Genomic DNA, 23,233 nt, shown 5'->3' with positions numbered 1-23,233 from the left:
CGGGTCAGTGTGTCGGGCTGGGGAGAGGGAGATGTGCGCAGTGGAAAACCTGACCCCATGTTCTTGATGCAGAGCGAACGATTCCTGTGATCCCCTAAGTGAATTCCGGCCAGACGGGTGTGAATACCTGGGAGGAGTTTGCTTAATTTGGCCTTGGAGGGAGGAGAAAGCCCCACGTGCCTCAGACTCACCTGAGGAGCTGGTAGAACGTGCCCCCCGAGGGGGCTTGGTAGGGAGATGAAGATGGGCTAGATCTTGACTCGGGTGGCAGCCACACTGGGTGTGTGCACCTGCGATGTCCTCAACCACATGCTGAAGACGTGAACTGTATCGTAGGCGCATTCTGTTCTACACTGGTTTTTGAAAATCCCCCACCTTATTTCCGGAGCTCTAGATGCGGGGGTCAGACACACAGCCTTAGAGAGATGCCAGCTGATTCTGGTACCTCCTCCCCCCCCCACCATTTGGGGTGAGGCCTGGGCATCGGGATTTTAAAAGCTCCCCCCCACCCCACCCCAGAGACTCTAGCTGAGAGCAGGGTTAACGTCCCTGGTCCTCGTCTGCCTGGGTCAGGAAGCCCAGGCCAGGTGAAGCTCCCCGAGGGCGTCCCAGCCGCCCTGACGGTTCGCATCCCCCCACAGGTCCCTGTTCGTCGTGCTCGACAGCCTGGCCTGCACAGACGGCGCCATCGGGGCCACCGCCCAGGGCTGGCTGGTGCGGGCGCTCTCCCTCGGCGACGTGGCCCGCATCCTGGAGCCCGTGCTGCTACTCCTGCTTGAGCCCAAAACCCAGAGGGCCTCCATTCACTGCCTCAAGCAGGAGAGCTCAACGGGTGAGCACGCGGCGCGCAGGCCAGGCCAACTCTCTGTCCCTGGGGCAGGAAGGGGTGGACCCCAGCTGCCTGGTGCAGCAGCAAGGCACTTAGAACTCCCTGGTGGTTTTGCCACATTCAGAAGGTATGAAGGTACTTTGTAGGGACTTTTAAAATTTAAGAATCGGATGAACCAGCACTTAGAAATGCTAGGTGGTGGGTTTGTTATGTTCACTGAAAAATATGATTTTTTTATATTATAAAGGAAAATGTTAGTAACCCATGTTCCAATAAATATAGCTGATTCTTGGTTCTTTTGCTAGAGAAAGTAATTCAAGTGCATCTAAGGTAGGAGGAGAGAAAAACAGACCATCCATCCAAAGGTCTCCAAGGCCAACCCTTCACTTATGAAAGAAGTCTGAGGTCTGGCGTGAAGTTCAGTTTGGGTTGGGTAGGCTAGCACTTCTCAGACCTGGGACAGGAGAGTTGAGGTTGCCTCCAGGTATGAATGATCAAGAATGTTGAAATTTGCATGTAACCTACTCAGTTGTACTTTATAAAAATTACTTCTGCTCCAGAACTGTCAAGAACAAGGTAAGTGATTTCTTTTCTGTCTGCTCTCCAAGGCGCTTTCCAGCTGTTAACATATAATCAGAAATGCAGAAGAAATAGACCTTTGGGTTCTGAGAACTTTCAGAGGCATCTTTAACATAAATTTAAAAGAGTATGGGTAGGAAGAAGAAAAGAAAGGCTAAAATAAAACCGATGAGTTCATTAAATTTCAGTGACTAATACCTAGAGCAGTTTATGATCTAACATTGCTTCCTATAATAGGTGTATTTTATGACTTCCTGCAGTTTTCTAAGTGATGGTTTTACAAGCTTTGATTAGTTTGTTTAGATCACTGGGTTGTAAATATTCAGTGTTTGTCACAGTCTTATCTTACAGAGAAAAGCAGCCTAACACCTAAATAAGCAAAGATTCCTGAAGTGGTTTCCTTTCCTTACAAGGTTCCTTGCCTAAAACTGTAACTTCTGGTTTTCCTTTAGGTGCCTCCTCAAAGAAGAGGCATTTTATTACTCCATAATTATAAGAAAGTAAAATGCAAAGAAGTATAAACTAAGCACCTTCTTAAAAGTTTGCTCTTCATTAAGGGAAGCTAGATTTTAAGCATTCCTTTGCTTTAACGAGAAAGTTTTAACTTCACGGCTCATTGGGTTTTAAAAGTCTCGTGGCACTTCCTGCTGCCCCCTCTAATTGACGTTTAATGCTACCTGCCTAGTAAGAGAAAATGCGTTTTCTCTGCCACGTTCTCTCCCTGGAAACGACTAGAAGGGTTCTGCTTACCCTGCACGCTACCTCCGTGAGCCTGTAGAAATCTACTTTTTAAATACTGTTGTGCGCACCAGGCAGCTCCTCTATTTCTAAAATCTTATTCTTCCTTCTTTCCTAACCTGGCTTAGTGTTCATGGAATAGATTTGCTGAAAGCTGCCTATTACAAATGTTTGGCAGTACCAAAGACGTCTGGCTTTTCACTCCTTTTTTTAAAGAGACCTGAGCACTTTAAAGTGTTGTGTATTTTCTGATCTCAGAGGTACTGGCGTGCTTATTTTAAGAACTGGAATCTTCAATCGGGAAGTAAAAGCACAGGTGAAAGTCCCTCGCGGTGCCGGCTGATAGAACGCCTTACTGTCAGTGGTTCAGTAGCTATCATTCCAGACTTTTTCATAGCTGCATGTTATAGGCACTCTCCCCTAACTGGGCTTATTCTGTACAGCTAGATTCTGCAGCTTAGTCTTTTTTCTTCAATACTTAATATACTCTACACATTGCTCCATATCGTACATGTAGAAGTATCTTTAAAAAACCCAAACAGGGCTTCCCTGGTGGCGCAGTGGTTGAGAGTCCGCCTGCCGATGCAGGGGACACGGGTTCATGCCCCGGTCCAGGAAGATCCCACATGCCGCGGAGCGGCTGGGCCCGTGAGCCATGGCCGCTGAGCCTGCGCGTCCGGAGCCTGTGCTCCGCAACAGGAGAGGCCACAGCAGTGAGAGGCCCGCGTACCGCAAAAAAAAACAAAAAAACAAAAAAAAACCCAAACAGTAGCCCTCTGCATGCCTGTGCCATGAGGTTTTTCAGTCCTCTTACTGTGGATGTCTTGTTTGCTTTCCAGTTTGTTTTTATTCAAGACGTTTCAGTGATACCCTCTTAGCTTTGAAGACCTTCTGCTGACATTTCTGTAGGATACCTTTTTTTGAAAGGAAACTCCCGGGAGAAAATGATAGACATTTTTTTTTCAAATCACCCTTCCCCTAAACTCGGGATATTTATATTTCCTATGACAATGTAACTAAATGATCCAATTTCTTGAACGTTTTAAAAGGCCTGTTCACTTTGCTTGTCTGCCTTCCATCTGTAGTGTAATCTAGACTCTAGTGTTGTTGTTTCATGGGGGAATTATATTTTATTTTGTGGTTTTTACACTTCCTTCTTTTGGTTGAGGTATAGCTGATTTACAATACGATGTAAGTTTCATGTGTACAACATAGTGGTTCACAGGTTTTAAAGGTTATACTCCACTTATAGTTATTATAACATATTGGGTATATGCCCTGTGCTGCACAGTATATTCTGGTAGCTTATTTCTTGTATACACAGGAGTTTGTACCTCGTAATCCCCTATCCGTGTCTCCTCCTGCCACCCTGCCCCCACTGGTAACCACTAGTTTGTTCTCTGTGACTGTGAGTCTGTTTCTGCTTTGTTACATTCATTCACTTGTTTTAATTTTTAGACTCCACATATAAGCGGTAACATACAGTATTTGTGATTTTCTGTCCGACATTTCACTAAGCATGATACCCTCCAGGTCCATCCACGTTGTCGCAAAGAATTTATCTTGTCCCTCCTCCCACAGGAGAATTTTACTAATATTGATCTTTCTGCCTGGCTTTAAGACAAAGATCACTCTAGAAGCGACTTGTCATAACTGACCCTCCTGTTCTGAAGTCGTCTGTTGTTCTGTAATTTTCAGAAGACTGGCGTCATTGGTTTAACAGGAAGCGAACCTCATTCAAAGAGGCGTGGGGCGCACCCGAGCTTCAGGAGGGTGGTGGCGAAGAGAGCGCGCCCCTGAGCCAGTTCCCAACCGTGGACCGCGAGGCCATCTGGGCCGAGGTGGAGAAGGAGCCCGAGGTATGCCCGCCAGGCCGCGAGCCCAGCGAGGAAGACCTTGCCTGCTGCGCGGACCTGCTGGACGGGGCGGCCTGCGACACCGCGGACGACAGCGAGCGCACCGAGTCCGCGGACACGAGCCCCACGGAGAGCGAGCACACGTCCCCCTTCTCCTCCCCGTCCCACGAGCCCCAGGAGCTGAGCGGCGGCGAGCTCTGCCGCACGCCCCTCCCCGCTGCAGCCCAGGGCCCCCCAGAGCCGGTGGCCAGCCTCAAGTCCACTGTCAAGTGGAGCCTGGCGCGCGTGGACTCGGAAAAGACCCAGGCTTCGGAGTCGCTGTCCAGCGACGAGGAGGCCGACGCGGAGCTCCAGGCCCTGAGCGTGGCCCGGCAGCTGAAGCAGCAGCGGGAGAGGCAGGAGGCGATCGAGGCCCTGTTTAAGCACATCCTGCTCTACCTGCAGCCCTATGACTCCCGGCGAGTGCTGTACGCCTTCTCTGTGCTAGAAGCCGTGCTCAAAACCAACCCCAAAGAGTTCATCGAGGCCGTGTCCCGGACCAGCATGGACACCAGCTCCACCGCGCACCTCAACCTCGTCTCCAACCTCCTGGCTCGCCACCAGGAGGCCCTCGTCGGCCAGAGCTTCTACGGAAAGCTCCAGACCCAGTCTCCCAACGTGTGCCCTCACTCGCTGCTGATCGAGCTCCTCACCTACCTGTGCCTGAGCTTCCTGCGCAGCTACTACCCTTGTTACCTGAAGGTCTCCCACCGAGACGTCCTCGGCAACCGGGACGTGCAGGTCAAGAGCGTCGCAGTTTTGATCAGAATGATGACACAGCTGGTCTCGGTGGCCAAGTCAGCCGAAGGGAAGAACGTGGAGTTCATCCACAGCCTGCTGCAGAGGTGCAGGGTCCAGGAGTTTGTGCTGCTCTCGCTGTCCGCGTCCATGTATACAAGCCACAAGCGCTACGGACTGGCCGTGGCGGAGCGGGGCCAAGCCCAGCGGGAGGACAGCCTGTTCGAGGAGAATCTCATCAACCTGGGCCAGGACCAGATCTGGAGCGAGCACCCCCTGCAGATTGAGCTGCTGAAGCTGCTGCAGGCGCTCATCGTCCTGGAGCACCACCTGGGGCCGGTGCACGAGGAGGCGGAACACCAGGCGGACCTGTCCCGGGAGTGGCGGCAGACCCTGAGCTTCCAGGAGGCCATCAGCGCCCTGCAGTATGTACAGCCCCACCGGCTCACCTCGCAGGGGCTGCTGGTGTCCGCCGTGGTGAGGGGCCTGCAGCCGGCCTACGGCTACGGCATGCACCCGGCCTGGGTCAGCCTGGTCACGCACTCCTTGCCGTACTTCGGAAGGTCCCTGGGCTGGACGGTGACCCCCTTCCTCGTCCAGATTTGCAAAAACTTGGACGAGCTGGTCAAGCAGTATGAAAGCGAATCGGTGAAGCTCTCTATCAGGTACGGTGAACCCTTTGATGTGTTAGCTGTTTCTTTAATGACAGCTTTAGTCACAGACGGCTGATTTCCCCTAGAAGCCAATTGGAGGATAATTTCAACCTAATCAAAAGCCTAGTTAGCATCGTCAAAGGGGGTAGCCAGGAACTAAATGTTCAGCTCCTTTATTTTCAATTCCACATGACTACCCAGGCTAGATGAGTGTTACAGGACAAGTCAGTCTCTCTTCATTAGTTTTGCAAAACAGAAAGAAAAATGTGGATCTTCACAGACATTCTAAAACACCTGGAAACATTTTTCGAAAACGACTGTATAAATGTAAAAACAGCACAAATCATGCCTGTCCTTCTTGTAACAGTATTTCATTATGAGAGCCCCAGTTTTTTAAGATCGTGATACCTCTGTGGTTTCCGTGTTTATATGTACGATTAAAAACCTTTATGGCCTCATTCTTCAAGATTCTCAAAACCAGTTTCTCGTTTCTTCACCAAAGCATAACCTCCAAGAGGGAAAACATTTCTCCGGATTATCCACTCACTCTTTTGGAAGGTCTAACAACCATTAGTCATTTTTGTCTTTTGGAACAACCCAACCAAAACAAAAAGGTAAATCATTTTTTTCCTGAGTTCGAGACAGTTTTCATATATTGTTTTGTTTTCATTGGGGTTACGTCTGTTTCAAAGAAGAAATGTATGTATGTAATACAAACATATACGCAAACGTTAATGCAAATGAACACACATGCAAATAATGAAGTGTATGCAAATATACGTGCAAATGTATGTATGTAAGTAATGCAAATGTATGTATGTAAGTAGTGCAAATGTATGTATGTAAGTAATGCAGACGTGGTTTTGTTCTTGCTGGTGCTCTCTGTGGGCGACTTCAGCCCTCCACCAGTATGGGATAGAATGTCATCTTTTTTCCGGGTACTTTTTACTTGGCCTTATGGAGTTTGAAGACGTTTTAGCTGTTGGTTGCTCTACCGTATCTGGGATCAGATTGTAGAACGCAGCTAGTGCTTTGGTTGAGTGATTGGAAGAGTTTGTAATGAGGAGCCTCAGATGCACAGGTCTCCCTCTTTGAAAGAAAATCATGGGTTTAAATGCTCAGGGAGGCGTTTTACTTCCAGACCACACGTGGGACTTGCTCTGGAGAGTGCTACAGCCCAGACTTTATCCCACCAGCACCACTGTCCTCGTGGAAAGGGAGATGGTGCCACCGCAGACGCAGCCGAGTCTCACGTGTTCGTTTTCGTTTTTAGACCGCTGCTGTGAGTGACCCTACCAATTTGAAAAGTGCCAAGAATGCTATTCTGGAAGAGCTTCCTCGAATTGTTAATACCATGGCCCTTCTCTGGAATGTTCTCAGAAAGGAGGAGACTCAAAAGAGACCCATGGATCTCCTTGGAGCCACGAAGGGATCTTCTTCCGTTTACTTTAAAACCACCAAAGTGAGAGAGCTTCCTTTGTGTGTTTACGATTTCCTCTGTCTTGTATTGTCCCACCAAAAAATAAAAATGTACAGGGTTATATACATAAATAATCAAACGTAATGTGCTCAGAGAAACCCACATTAGAAGTAAGTTGGAAGTAGAAATCTCCAGTTCGTTTATTAGAATAAGTTTCCTATTCATGGAAAGAAAAGCTTTGTGAGTAGTTTTCAGTTTATTTTTTCCCCTTGGCCCTTTTTTTTTTTTAAGCCAAACATAAAGTCTCTGGGGGTTCCAGGTAGGGTACCTAAAGTCCTCAACCTGTTTCTCTTAAGCACCTCTACTAAGACAGCTTAGCTCTTACGTTCTGCTTTCAGTGGTGCCTTGAACAAGTGTTGAGGTGTCCTTGAGTTTTTTATTAAACCAGAAGCTCACAACCCAGAGCATTTCTAGTTCTGTTACCGAACCAAACTTGGGTCCACTCGCCTGCACGCAGTAAAGGCAATCTACTGACACCAGGTCGTGTTAAAGGAAAGTGGGGGGTTTATTTTAAGGCACCAGACAAGAAGTGTGGGCAGCTAATGCTCAAAAAAACCTGAACTCCCCCGATGGGTTTCAGGGAAGAGTTTTTAAGGGTAAGGTGAGGGAGGGGAGTTGCAGGGTGGGTGAACAGCTCACGTACAGTTCTCTGATTGGTTGATGATGAGAAAACAGGGCCGTGTCACAGGAGTTAACATCATTAATCCTCAGGCTCCAGCGGGTCTGGGGGCTACCTGTTTATGGTCATCATGCAGTTAGCTTCTTCCATTTGGTGGGGGTTTTAGTATCTGTAAAACAACTCAGAAATATGCCTCAGACACTTATCTATGTACTTCAGGGAGGAACTAAAGATTCTGTGACTGCCATATGGCCGATTTACCGTTTAAATTGTTATCAGTTCTCCTCACCCCACTGCTACGTTTGTCATCATGTGTTCACATCCTTGCAATCATTAATTCCTGAGCCAGGCTTTTGTGACTCAGGGGAGGCCTGGGAGACTAAAGCTTTTCTACAAACAAGAGGCAGGCAGAGGACATGGTGGGGAGGGGTCTGTCCCAGGAAGGCCCCCATAGGATCCTGCTTGGTTACAGTTCACTCTCTCTTGATAGCGTCCCAGCTCAGTCTCTGATTGCTGTGTCTGGTGGCTCAGAATTATCTGGCTGTGTCTCATTTAGCTGAGCACCCCTGGTGCCAGGTGCAGCCTCGGAGCTTACACTGGCATCTGGCAGCCCGGGCTGAGCAGAACAGATAGGGACACAAGGAGCCAGATCACCTGGATTTAGCTCCCTGCTCAGGTGCTTTGTGGGACCCTGGGCAAGTTCCTTAACCTGTCTGTGCTGTAGTTTCCTCAGTTGGAAACACGAAGCCAGGCATCCTCCAAGCACTCTTCGTTTATTGGCGCATTTAGTCCTCACCTGCAAGGTGGGTACTATTATTATTCCCAGATTACAGATGAGGACATTGGGATGTGGAGAGAGTGAGTGCTTTGCCCTCAATCGTGCATCTGATAAGCAGTGATCCTGGGATGAGGGTGAGTAGGGAATGGAGCCCGCCTCTGACTTCTGTTTTCTGATCTTTCTATAGTGAGTCAGGCAGTTGCACAGGTGGCCTCCAAAATGTTCTGTCAGCTCCAGAGATACCCTCCAAGGGAAATCTGCTGTATTTCAAGCTGCCACAGGAACCTGCTTAATTTAAGCCTAAAAATTAAGCTCTAGAAAGGTTCAGAAAATCCTCAGGCAAGCAGCCTGAGCCTCGGTTTCCTCCTCTGCGAAATGAGTCTGTTATTAGTAGCCTATCTCCTGGGCTGATGGAAGGATTCATTTTGGCGATGGCTAACATTTATTGAGCACTTAGCTTAAGCCCTCCCTGAAGGACCCAAGGCCTTGAGCTGGGGCCCCCGTGGTTTCTCTGGAGCAGAAACCGCGGTGGGAGGGAGAGGATGTCTCCATCCCATGGCCAGTTGTACCTAAGGAGATGCTAAACTAAGGCAGTGGGGACAGAGGAAGCCCAAGGTAAATTCATTCATTCCACAAACATTTGCATGTCTGCTGCTACGTACCAGGCCCTGCTTATCCACTAGTGGATAAGATAGAGCAAGTAAGTCCTTGTCTGCCTGGCGGATACAGACGTTAACCGTCAATTTAAAAATAATGATGAGAAGTGCTACAAAGAATGCGGGGCACTCTTACAGGCTGTGACCCCTGGTCAGGGGGTTGAGGAGGCCTTCCTGAGGCAGAGGGGCTGAGCTGAGACCCAGGAAGAGAGGATTTGCCTGGGTAGGGAGGTGTTAGAGGCTATGAGACCCACAGGATTTGTAGAGGAAGGAACATGGAGGTTTCAGGAATGGAGAAAAATCCAGGCGCAGCCAAAGGGAGGGTGCTGAGTGACGTCCGGGGCCGTGCTGTGAGTTTATTTTTAGTTGGTTACATAACAAAGTTAGTTAAATGGTACATATTTCTGGAAATTGAAAAACATCCTTCCTGATGCATATTAGCCCTTCCAGGGCTGGTTGAGACAAGTGAGGCTAGGGGCTTTCAGGCTGGGAACAGTGCCGACTCCACTGCTGGGTACCCCCCCGCCCCCTTCCTCACTGTATCTGCAAAGGCTTGGATGGCTGCCTTCGAGCCCTGCCCTGCTCACAGCTGCTCGGAGGTGGTATTCATCACCTCCCAAGGGTCTCTTCCTGCTCGGCTCCGCTAGCCATCTGTCCGTCCGCCTGGGCTGCCCACCGTGCCTCTCGTCCAGTTCCTCCTCCCGCGGCCTGGTGCCCGTGATGCTGAGACAAAGGCCCGCCCTGGCTCCCAGGGTTTACAGGTGCTGGTGGTGAAGTGCACAGTCCACCGTAGCCCTGATTCTACTCTGCTCTAACTCTTCGTTTTTCTATTTTTTAGACCATACGACAAAAAATTTTAGATTTCTTAAACCCCTTGACAGCCCATCTTGGAGTTCAGCTGACAGCAGCTGTTGCAGCGGTGTGGGGCAGGAAGAAAGTGAAACGCCACAGTAAGACAAAGGTAAAGCCAGAAATGAAAGCAGTAACTAACTTACTCTGACAAAATACCAGAGGGTCATGTGTGATCAAAGGTGACGCCAGGGCTTCCCTGGTGGCGCAGTGGTTGAGAGTCCGCCTGCCGATGCAGGGGACACGGGTTCGTGTCCTGGTCCGGGAAGATCCCACATGCCGCGGAGCGGCTGGGCCCGTCAGCCATGGCCGCTGGGCCTGCGCATCTGGAGCCTGTGCTCCGCAACAGGAGAGGCCACAACAGTGAGAGGCCCACGTATCGCAAAAAAAAAAAAAAAAAAAAGGTGACGCCAGAGGCCAACACGGGAGACTGGGGCAGTGGTTCCACTGTTTTATTTATTTTTTATTCTTTTATTTTTTATAATCTTTTCTTTTCTTTCTCTATTTTTGGCTGCACTGGGTCTTCGTTGCTGCACGCGGGCTTTCTCTAGTTGCGGTGAGCGGGGGCTACTCTTTGTTGCCCTGTGCAGGCTTCTCACTGCTGTGGCTTCTCATTGCAGAGCACAGGCCCTAGGTGCGTGGGCTTCAGTAGTTGTGGCACGTGGGCTCAGTAGTTGTGGCTCGCGGGCTCTAGAGCTCAGGCTCAGTAGTTGTGGCGCACAGGCTCAGTTGCTCCGCGGCATGTGGGATCTTCCCAGACCAGGGCTCGAACCCGTGTCCCCCTCATTGGCAGGCAGATTCTTAACCACTGTGCCACCAGGGAAGCCCAGTTCCACTGTTTTAAATGCATGATGTACTCTAGCTGTGCCAGTTACAACTAGACGGGGTGTCGGGTGGGTAGGGAGTGGAGGCCACCCCCAACCTCTCTTTTCTCATCTTTCTGTAATGAGTAGATTGTACTTCTATTTAGCCTTTTTAATCTACTGTCTAATAGTCTGCTTACGAGAATGTACTTTTTGTGTGTGGGGGGGGTGGGGGGTACGCGGGCCTCTCACTGTTGTGGCCTATCCCGTTGCGGAGCAGGCTCCGGACGCGCAGGCTCAGTGGCCATGGCTCACGGGCCCAGCCGCTCCGCGGCATGTGGGATCTTCCCGGACCGGGGCACGAACCTGTGTCCCCTGCATCGGCAGGCGGACTCTCAACCACTGCGTCACCAGGGAAGCCCGTGATAGCTTTTTTTTTTCTTTTAACTAATCTTTTTAAAGACTTTATCTTTTTAAGGCAGTTTTAGGTTCACAAGAAAATGAGAGGAAGGTACAGGGAGTTCCCGTATTCCCCTGTCCCCGCATGTGCATGCCCTGCTTCCCCCAGCAGCCCCCGTCAGGGGGTTACACTTGTCACAGTTGCTGAACCTACACTGACACGTCCATAATGTAAATTCGGCTTTTTTAATTTATTAAAGTAATGCTTGTTCATGATGGTCAAGAAAATTTAAATCATCGCATTCCTGCGCCCAGACTTCAGTGTGCATTTTGTCCATTCCTTCTCCACTGACTGGTCCATCACGAGGTCCTCCAGAAGCTTGGTTCACGTGCTTCTGCAAAACCAGCACGTACTTCTTCCCTGGTCCCCTCTGTCGACCATGCAGGTTCCTACCTGGTACCTCCCTCAGAGGGTCTGCCCCACCCCCTGGACACTATCTCAGGGCCCAGCGTAGGCCCCTGTTCCCTGAGGAGGTGTGAGAGGCTGGTGGCCCAGGCCACCCACCTTAGCACTTGCTGGTGCTTCCGGGTGAGAAACCTGATACTTGCAAGTGCATGTTACCACCCTACACAACATGCCTCCCTCACCGGGACTTGCCTGCCACAGGCAGCTCTCGTGAACCTGATTTACCTGTTCTTCTTGCTGTCCTCATACTTTGGGGGCTGTCTCGATATCAGCCTGTTTCCTCCCAATTAAACGTATCTGTTTCTACGATGCTTCCTCAGCTTGAACATACCAGAGAGACTGCCCAGCATCAGCTACACGTTTGATTCCTTATTTGTATGAGATACTGATTAGGTTACAGTGATTAAATGCTAACCTCACCCTTCATTCCCACCAGTAGAGTCCATTACCCAGTTTTCATTTAAATATTTCTTTAAAAGATTAAAACAAATCTCTTTTTCCAGGAGCAAGTATGATAGAGTACTTTCTGTGCGTCATTCTTTTTCTCGTTTTCTCTCTGTGAGCCTTAAAGGAATGATTTTTTTCTCGGCAGATCGTCCCGGCGGCCAGCGCGTCCCAGCTGACCCTCGTGGACCTGATCTGTGCGCTGAGCACCCTGCAGACCGACACGGTGCTGCACCTGGTGAAGGAAGTGGTGAAGAGGCCACCGCAGGTCCTAGGGGACGAGGTCAGGAGCCTGGGGACCCTCAGAGGAACGCAGCACTCTCTCTAACTCCACGTCTTATAAACTGTGTTTGGGAGGGAAACAGAAGTTACAGCAGCAACTCGGAATTCGGGGGCTGTAAAACAAAGGTGTTCTTACCGGGCTCTGCGGAGATCCATGAAATGTGCTTCACGGGCTCATGTTTTGGGGTGCAAGCCACTTGAGGTGAAGGACAGACTTCCATCCTTACATCCCACTGCAGGGTGCTCTGCCCGGTAGTGGTTCAAATCGAATAACTCTGTTAGAAAGAAGAAATGTCACTTGCCTCAAGGAACTTGCAGCTGAAAAGGCGTCAGAGTTAAACAAAGCCAGACACTAGTTAAAGGTGGAAAAGACTGATTTTATTTAGTAACTACTGCAGCAGGGGAAGGAGTTGTGCTCTGCTCCAGTTTGTGCAGAGGTGAGTGGGTAGTTTAAGCAGAGAATGAAGAGCAGGGAGGGTGAACAAGCAGGGGCTTCAGCAAAGTCAGGGGAGTGGAAAGTTACAAACAAGCAAGAAGCGGGTTGGTGGATGTAATTAGGCCATCGGGGTTTGCTGACTGTAAAGTGCAAGGTAGGTTCCCGTGCTCCCTTGGATACTGGGAAACAGGGGCCCTATCTTTCTTGATGATGGTATTTCAGAGGGATGGCTGCCAGGTCCTTGAGAAAGACATCCCTGGGTTGTAGGAGATACATATACATCTCACAAGGGACAGAGCAAGGACTTATAACTGTAAGTTTTCTTAATAAATGCTCAAAGAAAGGGAGGTCAGGAACCTATCAGGAGTTGGCTAAACACACAGCAGATTCCTTCAGAAGCCTTGAGCTTTCTTTCTTAGGCAGGCATTTTCAGGGGGTTGAGGTCATCCCCGTAGGGACGTGGCCTTGAGCTGCTGGGAACCTGTTGGGACATCCCTGTTAGCACAGTGGTTAAGAATCCGCCTGCCAATGCAGGGGACACGGGTTCGAGCCCTGGTCCGGGAAGAGCTCACATGCCGTGGAGCAACTAAGCCCGCGCACCACAGCTACTGAGCCTGCGCTCTAGAGCCCACGAGCCACGACTACTGAGCCTGCGCTCTACAGCCTGTGAGCCACAACTACTGAGCCCGTGTGCCACAACTACTGAAGCCCATGCTCTGCAACAAGAGAAGCCACCGCAATGAGAAGCCCGCGCATCGCAATGAAGAGTAGCCCCTGCTCGCTGCAACTAGAGAGAGCCCGCATGCAATGAAGACCCCATGCAGCCAAAAATAAATAATAAATAAATAAATTTTTTAAAAAAAAGGCTAGGAAATTGTAAATACAGACCCTACAGTCTGACATAAGCATCTCAGGATTTGGGCTCTCCTCAGAAACATAATTCTCAGTTTTTTCTTGCATTTTCAGTAAAATGTTTTCAGGAGGGCAGGAGAGAGCGGGGAGAGGGAGGGAGAGAAAGAGAAAGGGACTGTTGAGTAATGGGAGATATTTTAGAAGCTCTGGAATCTAATGATTAACCCTGTCATTGATTACCTCATTCATTGATTGTTAAAAAAATTGGAGTGAGAATATTGAGGAATTCCGCAAAATGGCTTGTGACCAAGGGCCAGATTCTTGTACCATTTTTTTTACTGTTGGAAAGCAAAAATATTATAGGAGGAAGAAAAACTATATGATTTAAAATTCAAAAAAAAGGAGAAGAAAAAGAAGAGGGTTCAGAGGAGCCTGACTAGGTCAAGGAGAGCATCTTTGTCAACGGGCGAGTTAAAAGTCTGCATAGTTTTTACAAAGGTACAAAATACACGTCAGAGGACTTGACTCATCCTGGACGTGCTGAGAAAGAAGAGATTTCATCTGGCTGCAGGGAAGGCAGTGGCCTTTGAAGGGTGACGTGATTGAACCACAAAGTTCTTACAGTTTTTCTGCCCAGTTTTGAGGGGGGCACCTTTTCATTTATGCACAGTGACTTTGCAACAGAACAGACCGTGTGGTTTAACAGTTTCCTGCCTGAGAGATTTTTGGTTTTACCAAAGCAGACCTCTTCGTTGAAAGTGTTGGAGCTGTTTTGTTCTTAATTAATTTGATAGAAAGCAGGGATTTGTTCCAACTTTGAAATAATTGCCTTGTCTTAGGTAATTTAAAATTATACAGTTAGGAACAATTTAAGAATAATTCCCTAAGTGAAAATTAAGGGAGTGGACCAAGTGATTTTGCTAAAAAATAGTTTTAATCCAACAGATATTTGTACACCAGGGTTCATAACAGCATGAATCGCAATAGCCAAAAGGTAGAAACAACCCAAGTGTCCATGGATGAATGGATAAACAAAATGAGGTCTGTACATGCAATGGACTGTCTGTCATTCAGCCTTAAAAAGGAATGGAATTCTGACACATGCTGTACCATGGATGAACCTTGACAGCATTATGCGAAGGGGAATAATAGACAGTATTATTGTATACTGTCTATACTGGGCAGTATACTGTCCAGAAGGACAGTATTATATGATTCCACTTATCTGGGGGACCCAGAGTAGTCAACTGCATAGAGACAGAAAGAAGAATGATGGTCACTAGGGACTGCGGGGGAGGAGGGAATGGGAGTTAATGGGGACAGAGTTTCAGTTTGGGAAGATGAAAAAGTTCTGCACATGAATGGTGGTCATTGTTGCCCAACAATGTGGACATACTGGATGCCCTGTACACTTAAAAATGTTTAAAATGGTAGATTTTGTCAAGTATATTCTACCCAAATAAAAAATTTTTACAGCAAATAAAAGAAATCTTCTTTTTAGATATTAAGGTCATAACACTAAGGGTGGTGAACAAAAGCTAAACCTTGGAATCAGAGATGTGTTCAGCCATCCTCACCCCAGAGTGAGAAAGCTGACCGAGAATACCTTTAGCAGTTTTGGCTATGCCTGCCTTGGAGGAGAACTCCCCACTTGAAGCTCTTCCTCTGAAAGGCAGAGTGTCCACGCTGGGAAGGCCACTCGGGGCTTCTAACCAGTCAGTTACACTCGGAGCTCTGGTCTTCTTCCTTCATTCCACGTGTTTATTGAAAATCAAGTCTGCATCGTAGTGGGGAGTCCTAAATAGTTGACGCTGTCCCTGCCTACGGTCAGCCTGTATTCTCGGTGGGGAAAGAAGATAAGGCAGCCTACAGATGTACACTGTGAGGCCAGATTATGGAACTGGCCACGCGCTTAAACAGTCAGATGTAAAATGGACACGGGCAACTTCATGGCATCTGTCGGACGTCTGCCCCCAGTCTCCCAAATGCCTGGTAGTCTTGTTGCCTTTTACTCTTGAATGTAAATGTTAAAGCAATGGACCCTGAAGAGAGGGAGCAGGGTGGTGGAGGCGGGCAGCGGCAGCGTCAGGTCCTGGGTGGATTGGCATTTATATCTCTGAGCAAGTCTAGCTGGCAGGAGATTGATCTTCCACGCTGCGGGTCAGTCCCCACGGATGGGGTTACAGCTGCAGCCATGGGGGAGCTGGCCCTGCAACAGCTTTACACACAGAGCAGGCTCTTTCAGGTTTTGTTCCTTCATGTTACTGGAATTTCTGCAGACACCTGCAACTCCTGGGCTTAAAAAATAAAAAAAGCCTAGATGTCGTCTGGCTGAGTGGTTTTTGGCGTTTTGAATAACAAAATTACATTTTGTGGTTAGTTTAGTTAATTGGCTCGAGTTCTATAACTTCGACAAATAGCCTTTTACAAGCAAGAAGGGAAAAAATGTGTGTCTTGAAACCTATTTCTAAGTAGTTCCAGCCATTTGGGATTTAGGGAAGTTGTCTGGGCTGTTTGAGGGAATTCCTGGAGCTAAGAATTCAAATTTGGCATTGTCTCTCAACTGTAGCTCCTGAGGGCCAACTTTGGCCACCAACTTTGTGTTTGGGGGGAGGTTCAGTTATAATGCCATATCTTCCCTAAATACTTGTTAAAAGACTGGAATGGGAAGTAGGTAAACATAAAGGGAATGACTCTGGGAGTCTGATGAGAGGGGCACTAATGATTTGGGACCTCATAGGATACATTTGTTTTTGTTTCACTTGGGGGATACTTTCTATTATTATATTTGAAAGACTCTAGCTGCAAACATTTGCTTTGTTAGGATATAGAATCTGTTTCATTTCTGTATTTGAATTCTTTTTTAGCCTTATTTCCTACCAACTTGGAGTAATTAGCTTTGCTTTAATTTTCAGAAATCGCCCCTCGTGGATGTCCCTGTGTTGCAGTTTTGCTATGCTTTCATCCAAAGGTAATGCAGCCCCTCAAAGACGTTTCTCAATTATAGATGCTATTGCAATGATTATAAATAATTCCTCTGATTGTATTTCCATTTTTTCTTTTAACTGAAGTATCATTGATTTACAATGTTGTTAGTTTCAGGTGTACAGCAAAATGATTCCTATATATATATATATAGGAATATATATATATTCTTTTTCAGATACTTTTCCACTATAGGTTATTATAAGATATTGAATATAGTTCCCAGTGCTATTGTTTATTTTTTTAAGATTTATTTATTTTTAAATTAATTAATTTTCCTGCGTTGGGTCTTCGTTGCTGCACGCAGGCTTTCTCTAGTTGAGGCGAGCGGGGGCTACTCTTCATTGCAGCGCACGGGCTTCAGTAGTTGTGGCTCACGGGCTCAGTAGTTGTGGCTCGCAGGCTCTAGAGCGCAGGCTCAGTAGTTGTGGCACACGGGCTTAGTTGCTCCGCGGCATGTGGGATCTTCCCAGACCAGGGCTCGAACCCGTGTCCTGTGCATTGGCAGGAGGATTCTTAACCACTGTGCCACCAGGGAAGTCCCTTATTATTTGTTTATTTATTTTTGGCTGTGTCGGGTCTTAGTTGCGGCACGTGGCATCTTTCGTTGTGGCGTGCGGGCTTTCTCTAGTTGTGGCGTGCAGGTTTTCTCTCTCTAGTTGTGGTTCGCAGGCTCCAGGGCGCGTGGGCTCTGTAGTTGTGGTGCGAGGGTTCCAGAGTGCATGGGCTCTGTAGTTTGCGGCACACAGGCTCTCTAGTTGAGACGTGCAAGCTCAGTAGTTGCGGCGCTTGGGCTTAGTTGCCCTGCGGCATGTGCGATCTTAGTTCCCTAACCAGGGATCGCACCCACGTTCCCTGCATTGTAAGGCGGATTCTTTACCACTGGACCACCAGGGAAGTCCCTGTTTATCTATTTAATATATAGTAGTGTGTACATTTTAATCCCAAACTCCTCGTTTATCCCTCCCTGCCACCCCCCCCCATTGTGTTTCTTGATTACTGGAGAGGCTTAGTTCAGAAAGTATCTGAATGGTGTCCTCATTTCCTCTTGAGGCATGGGAATACCCTGATGATTTTTCTTTCTGCAGAGATCAAATCTGACATTTTAAAGTCTGGGTGCTATAGCTTAAATACTTACGTCAGCAAAGCTTTACGTGAGGCCTGGTAAACTTTAGAAGAACCAGTCTGCATTAAATTGATACCAAAAAAGGAGGGGGGATTTTAAGGACCTCTTTTAGAAAAAGGAGAAGGGATTATTTTTGGTGCTCTGCCATGTTTTCTGCTGGATGGCTTCTGCGTGGGTTTACTATGCTGAATATTTGCATGCAGGGGTCTCAGCTATAGGAGTCCTCCAGGTGTTTCTCCATGGGTAGAAAGGACGCTTTGCTGGGCCTCGTGCAGATCTTATGGCAGGTCCCGGGCGCGGCTCCCGGACCCCTCCATCGTGTGGGGTGCTCTCGGCTGCAGTAAGGAGGGTGAAGGGAGTGTAGCCCCGTCTCAGGGAAGCCTCAGTATTCTCACATATCTCAGGGGGTTCACAATAAGTACATCTGACCACCAGCTGCAAGCTCCCTGGTTAACAAGTTCATGTTCCATGGTTATTCCGGGTCACTGTACCCTGAGGTGGCAAGAAGGGTCATAGTCCCAGGAGTCCCTGGGTCTAGGGTTGAGCTCAGACCAGCTGTTCATCCTTCACCACAAGCATCCCTGCACTTCTTTCCTGCAGGAGGTAAAGATGAGCTGGTCCCTTCTCGTGGTAACTAATGTGAATTATATCACTAGCAAGCGCCTGTTGCAGGGGCCTAAGTGATATCTGAGCCTTCCCAGCAGCTGCAGGAGCTGCAGCCTCCTTTTACAGAGGAGGGCCTGCCCAGGTCAGTCAGGAGGCAGTAAGTCAGGGACGAGGACTTGAACCTGGGGCCCTCTGGCTGCGGCCAAGCTCTGCCGTTTGTGCTGTGCAGCCTCGCTCCGTAGCCATAATCCGAGTCCTTGTTTTCCTGAGGCCTGACCTTGCCCTCTGTGACCTTCTGATGGTTGACTCTGTGTTTCCAGCGACGTCAGAGAGGCTGAATGGTAGAGCCAGACAGGCCCAGAGATCAGACAGTCCTCTAGTTCCAGGCTTTCACGTTATAGACGAGGAAACCAGGGGCATCTGACCTGTCAGCAGGGTTGCAGGTCTCCAAACTCCAAGTTCTTGGCAGAATACCAAAATTTAGCTTGTGTGTATTGTAATTTAAAAAAGAGCAAACAGGTCAGGCGGGTATGCCATCTTCCTGTGCTTTCCAACCACCCGGATCTAAAATGTGCTTATAAGTAACATTCTGTTTTGACCTGTTCAGGGTTGGATATTTTTTCTTTCTTTTTCTTTCTTTCTTTCTTTCTTTTTTTTTAAAATAGGCTCCCAGCAACAGCCTTGCAAGCAAACTTCCCTTCGCTGTTGGGTGTGTTAAAGGAGTCCGTGCAGTTGAATCTCGCTCCCCCTGGTTATTTTCTGCTTCTCAGGTACCGTGTCCCTGCACTCACATCACCGTATTTTTCTTCGGGAACATGTTTTTATTTCTGCAGCGTTCTCGGTCTGAAGCTGATTGTCTCTCAACAGCATGCTGAACGACTTTGTAACAAGAACTCCCAACCTGGAGAGCAAGAAGGATCAAAAAGATCTGCAGGTCTGTATGTGCAAGTTTGGCAGGCTGTTACTGTCCCAGGAGTATCGCCCACCTTTAGAGGGTCTCACTGGAGATAGTAAACATTGGGCAGAACCAGATCGTAGATTTGCATTTGTTCCCACATCTGATTCCCTCCGTTACTGTCTTTAGAGGACTCCGTACAATCTCCTGATGAAGGTTCTCATATTAGACTTGACCAGTCGACCGTGCAGTTTACAAGGCACCCTCTCGCTTCCCACTGTTCACAGATGTATGCGGACTTACTCTGCAGCATGATTGGAACAATATGTCTATCTTTATGCATAGATTCCTTTCCTTAGAACCTTCCCCCGTCTTTTTAAAGCAATATAGACTCACAGGAAATTTCAGAAACACTGAAAAACAAAAGTAAAACCCACCCATAGGAGAAGGAAAATCTTCTCCTTTGAATAGAATGCCAACTATCAATAATACATAGATGGGGCTTCCCTGGTTGCGCAGTGGTTTAGAGTCCGCCTGCCGATGCAGGGGACACGGGTTCGTGCCCCAGTCCGGGAAGATCCCACATGCCGCGGAGCGGCTGGGCCCGTGAGCCATGGCCACTGAGTCTGCGCGTCCGGAGCCTGTGCTCCGCAACGGGAGAGGCCACAACAGTGAGAGGCCCGCATATTGAAAAAAAATAATAATAATAAATAAATAAAATAATAATACATAGAAGTAATGAAGGAGTTAGAAAAGTCACTGTTTTGCAACCATTATAATCCTTGAGTGAGGAGCTTTTTGAGTCAAAGCCTTTAAACTGGGTTGTGTAGTTTATGGCTTTGGTGATATTACTGCTAATCGTTGTGATCCCTGGTGTTTGTGAAATATCTGTCCAGTTCCTGATTCTGAGGCACTAGAGTTCTGCGTAAAGCACAGTGACTCCTTTGGCTCAACCGGTAGAGAAGAAAGCATCACTCAAGGGCAAGTACTGCAGCCCAGCCCTTGGGTAACACCTCCTGCACTCACCTGGAAACCCTCCCCCTTCCATGGGCTGTTGCCTGCCGTGGCCCCTCCGTTTCCAGTCCATCGGCCAGACTGTGGCCACAGGCGCTACCGCAGCTGGTGCGGATCGCTCTACTTCTGTTCGTCTGGGGGCCGGTGGGCCTCTGCTTCCACCCCAGGATGTCCCAGCCTCCCTGACACTGACTCCTTCCTGCTGTTTCCAGGCACCCCAACTTCTTTCCCATCCATTCACTGCACTTGAAATGGGAGCTCTTCTAAGTCCTCAACCCCTTTTCTTGATCTTCTTTTAAGAATTGATTTTATTGAAGTAGAGTTGATTTACAGTGTTAATTTCTGCTGTACAGCAGAGTGACTCAGTTATGCGCATATATATATCCTTTTTCATATTCTTTTCCATTATGGTTTATCACAGGATGTTGAATATAGCTCCCTGTGCTATACAGCAGGTCCTTGTTGTTTATCCATCCTGTATATATAATACTTGGCATCTGCTAATCCCAAACTGCCACTCCATCCCTCCCCCACCCCACCCACCTTGGCAACCACAAGTCTGTTCTCTACGTCTGTGAGTCTGTGTCTGTTTCGTAGATAAGTTCATTTGTGTCATATTTTAGATTCCACATAGAAGTGATGGCAAATGGTATTTGTCTTTCTCTGACTTACTTCACTCAGTGTGATCATCACCAGGTCCATCCATCTATTCTGGTCCTTCCTCGCCGCCGTCATCCACCCCACACTTCTGCCCAGGTGAACCACGGACAGTTCCCGCGGGTGCACCCCCCCCCCTTGCCACCGGCAGGCAGACGTTCTCTTGCTTCATGCCCGAACACAGCTGCTGGGCTCGTAGTGGAAGTCAAGGCTGTTCAGTTCTCAGACGTCAGGGACGTACAGCCCCTCTTAGCTGGCAACGCTCGATGATACCCGCTCAGTGTTTCTACCTCTGTCCCAGCTACTTGACCAAATTCATTCCTCATAAAACTCCTGATACGGATGACTCCTCACTTCACCCTCGAGTCAATTTAATTTGTGCAGTTTTGTTTCTTGTATTATTCAAAGATGCATTTCTAGCAAGAATCCATGGTCCTAAAGAAACCGGAAATCTAATCTGCCAAACGCGTTGTGCTGCTGTGACTTCCTATGTCTCTGTTTTACCCAAGTTGGCCAGAGAGTAGCCTGAGCCACGAGTGGCTGTTGAGCCCTTGAAATGTGGCTTGTCTGAACTGAATGTGCTGTAACTGTAAACACACAGCAGATTTCAAAGACTTAACAAAGAATGCGTAACCTCACTAACAATTTTATATTGATTATACGTTGATACTCTGTTGGATATATTGTGTTAAACATTATGAACTTGTTTCTTCTTTTAATATAGCTCCTAGAAAACTTGGTATTACCTGCATGGTTCACAGCTGCGGCTTGCATTATATTTATATCGGATGGTGCTATTTTAGGCACTTAAGATTCTTTTCCTTAACTAACTTCCTTTCCTCTTTCTCCTGACTACTCTCAGGAAGTCACTCAAAAAATTCTAGAAGCTGTCGGGAACATTGCTGGCTCTTCCTTGGAACAAACCAGCTGGCTGAGCAGAAACCTGGAAGTGAAGGCTCGGCCTCAGATCTCTCTAGAAGAATCTGACGATGAGGAAGATTTGCACGGTGGGTGTGGAAGGGTCAAAAAGTAATGCGCAGGGCTTCCCCGGTGGCGCAGTGGTTGAGAGTCCGCCTGCCGATGCAGGGGACACGGGTTCGTGCCCCGGTCCGGGAAGATCCCACATGCCGCGGAGCGGCTGGGCCCGTGAGCCATGGCCGCTGAGCCTGCGCGTCCGGAGCCTGTGCTCCGCAATGGGAGAGGCAACAGTGAGAGGCCCGCGTACGACAAAAAAAAAAAAAAAAAAAAAAGTAATGCCCAATGCCAGCTAGTGGGTCTAGTTTTGCCTTAAAAGTAAACTGGCTTTACTTCTTACAACATACGCTGTATGTATACTGAACAATAGGATTCCATTGGAAGGGTCCCGAGTGGCCCATGCTACCGTGTTAAGCCCTCACTGAGCCGAGATGGGGGTCCAAGAGAGTAACTTCCCAAGATAATTTGCACGGACTCAGTGATAGAAACCTGTGTGGGATAAAGAATAGGAGAATGTATGTTTTTCTTTTTGTGGAGCCGTGGAAAGAAAACTTAGTAAATCAGCTGACTATCGTCAGGCAGTTGATGTTGTATTTCATTTCTGGCCAACACACCCCTGCCTCTCGATGACCCTTGTGTTTGGTCATTGCCTGGGTGGTGCAGATTTTATCATGGAGGCCACACAGAGTAGGCACAGCCCAGCCTTATAGTTAGTTACAGCTTCCTAGGAAAATGGTCTGGGGACTCTCAAAGGAGACTCATCTGTTTACTCGGAGGACCACTGATCAGCCAGATACTCTTGAGCAGTCTGAATTAAATGCAACAGGGTAGATTGTCAATTGCCGGTACCCTAAAGACCGCCGGACGAATGTATCATCAAGCAAATCTCAGGTTACTAGACCTGCTGCAGTGAGGGAGAAACTTGGCTGGGTCATAGGGGTGTCTCAACTCTAGGGGAAGTTTGGGGAGGATATTTATAAGGTTGTAGGGCCTTGGCTGAGATGTTTGTGGCAGATCTTTCCAGGTGGGGACTGGGGCAGAGTTAGTAATAAGATACCTTTGCATTGGTGGGCACAGCACTAGGCGAGGGTCCAGAAGTGGATGTTGATGAGATGCTGCTCGTTTTGATAAGTGAGCCACTTTAGTTGGTTGAGTTTTTCTTTCAGAATTAGGCATATCTTAGAGCAAGTAATTATTTTTGGAAGCTCTCAGTATTATTTAACACAGACAGGAAAGTATGCCCAGTCCCAGTGTCGCTCAACACTGGACAAGAAAATCAGTTTGGGGCTTCCCTGGTGGCGCAGTGGTTGAGAGTCCGCCTGCCGATGCAGGGGACGCGGGTTCGTGCCCTGGTCTGGGGGGATTCCACATGCCGCGGAGCGGCTGGGCCCGTGAGCCATGGCCGCTGAGCCTGCGCGTCCGGAGCCTGTGCTCCGCAACGGGAGAGGCCACAACAGTAAGAGGCCCGCGTACCACAAA

General features: G+C 48.3%; 1 protein-coding gene across 10 annotated transcripts in view; it reads left to right on the top strand.

Moving 5' to 3' along the window:
- DOP1B (DOP1 leucine zipper like protein B) overlaps window positions 1-23,233 on the top strand; it is a 108,905-nt gene that overhangs the window by 64,794 nt on the left and 20,878 nt on the right. For 3 of the 10 annotated variants that reach the window (XR_003792320.1, XM_029214251.1, XM_029214253.1), the window contains 10 exons: window positions 642-832; window positions 3,845-5,444; window positions 5,935-6,046; window positions 6,706-6,894; window positions 9,804-9,926; window positions 12,075-12,209; window positions 16,412-16,467; window positions 18,879-18,983; window positions 19,081-19,147; window positions 21,642-21,786. Coding sequence is in view for 6 of the 10 variants with exons in the window: in XM_029214251.1 (XP_029070084.1) it covers window positions 642-832; window positions 3,845-5,444; window positions 5,935-6,046; window positions 6,706-6,894; window positions 9,804-9,926; window positions 12,075-12,209; window positions 16,412-16,467; window positions 18,879-18,983; window positions 19,081-19,147; window positions 21,642-21,786 (2,723 nt within the window). In the remaining 4 variants the exon portion in view is untranslated. Of the gene's footprint in view, window positions 1-641; window positions 833-3,844; window positions 5,445-5,934; window positions 6,047-6,705; window positions 6,895-9,803; window positions 9,938-12,074; window positions 12,210-16,411; window positions 16,468-18,878; window positions 18,984-19,046; window positions 19,148-21,641; window positions 23,028-23,233 lie in introns of those variants that run through there. The other 7 variants (XR_003792321.1, XM_029214255.1, XM_029214252.1 and 4 more) reach the window with 6 other exon arrangements.

Source organism: Monodon monoceros, unplaced genomic scaffold (assembly GCF_005190385.1).
Source record: "Monodon monoceros isolate NGI ecotype Baffin Bay Population unplaced genomic scaffold, NGI_Narwhal_1 Super_Scaffold_11, whole genome shotgun sequence".
In the NCBI taxonomy this organism is placed as follows: domain Eukaryota; kingdom Metazoa; phylum Chordata; class Mammalia; order Artiodactyla; family Monodontidae; genus Monodon; species Monodon monoceros.
The sequence above is the reverse complement of the archived record's forward strand: the minus strand, read 5'-3'. Positions and strand labels throughout refer to the sequence as shown.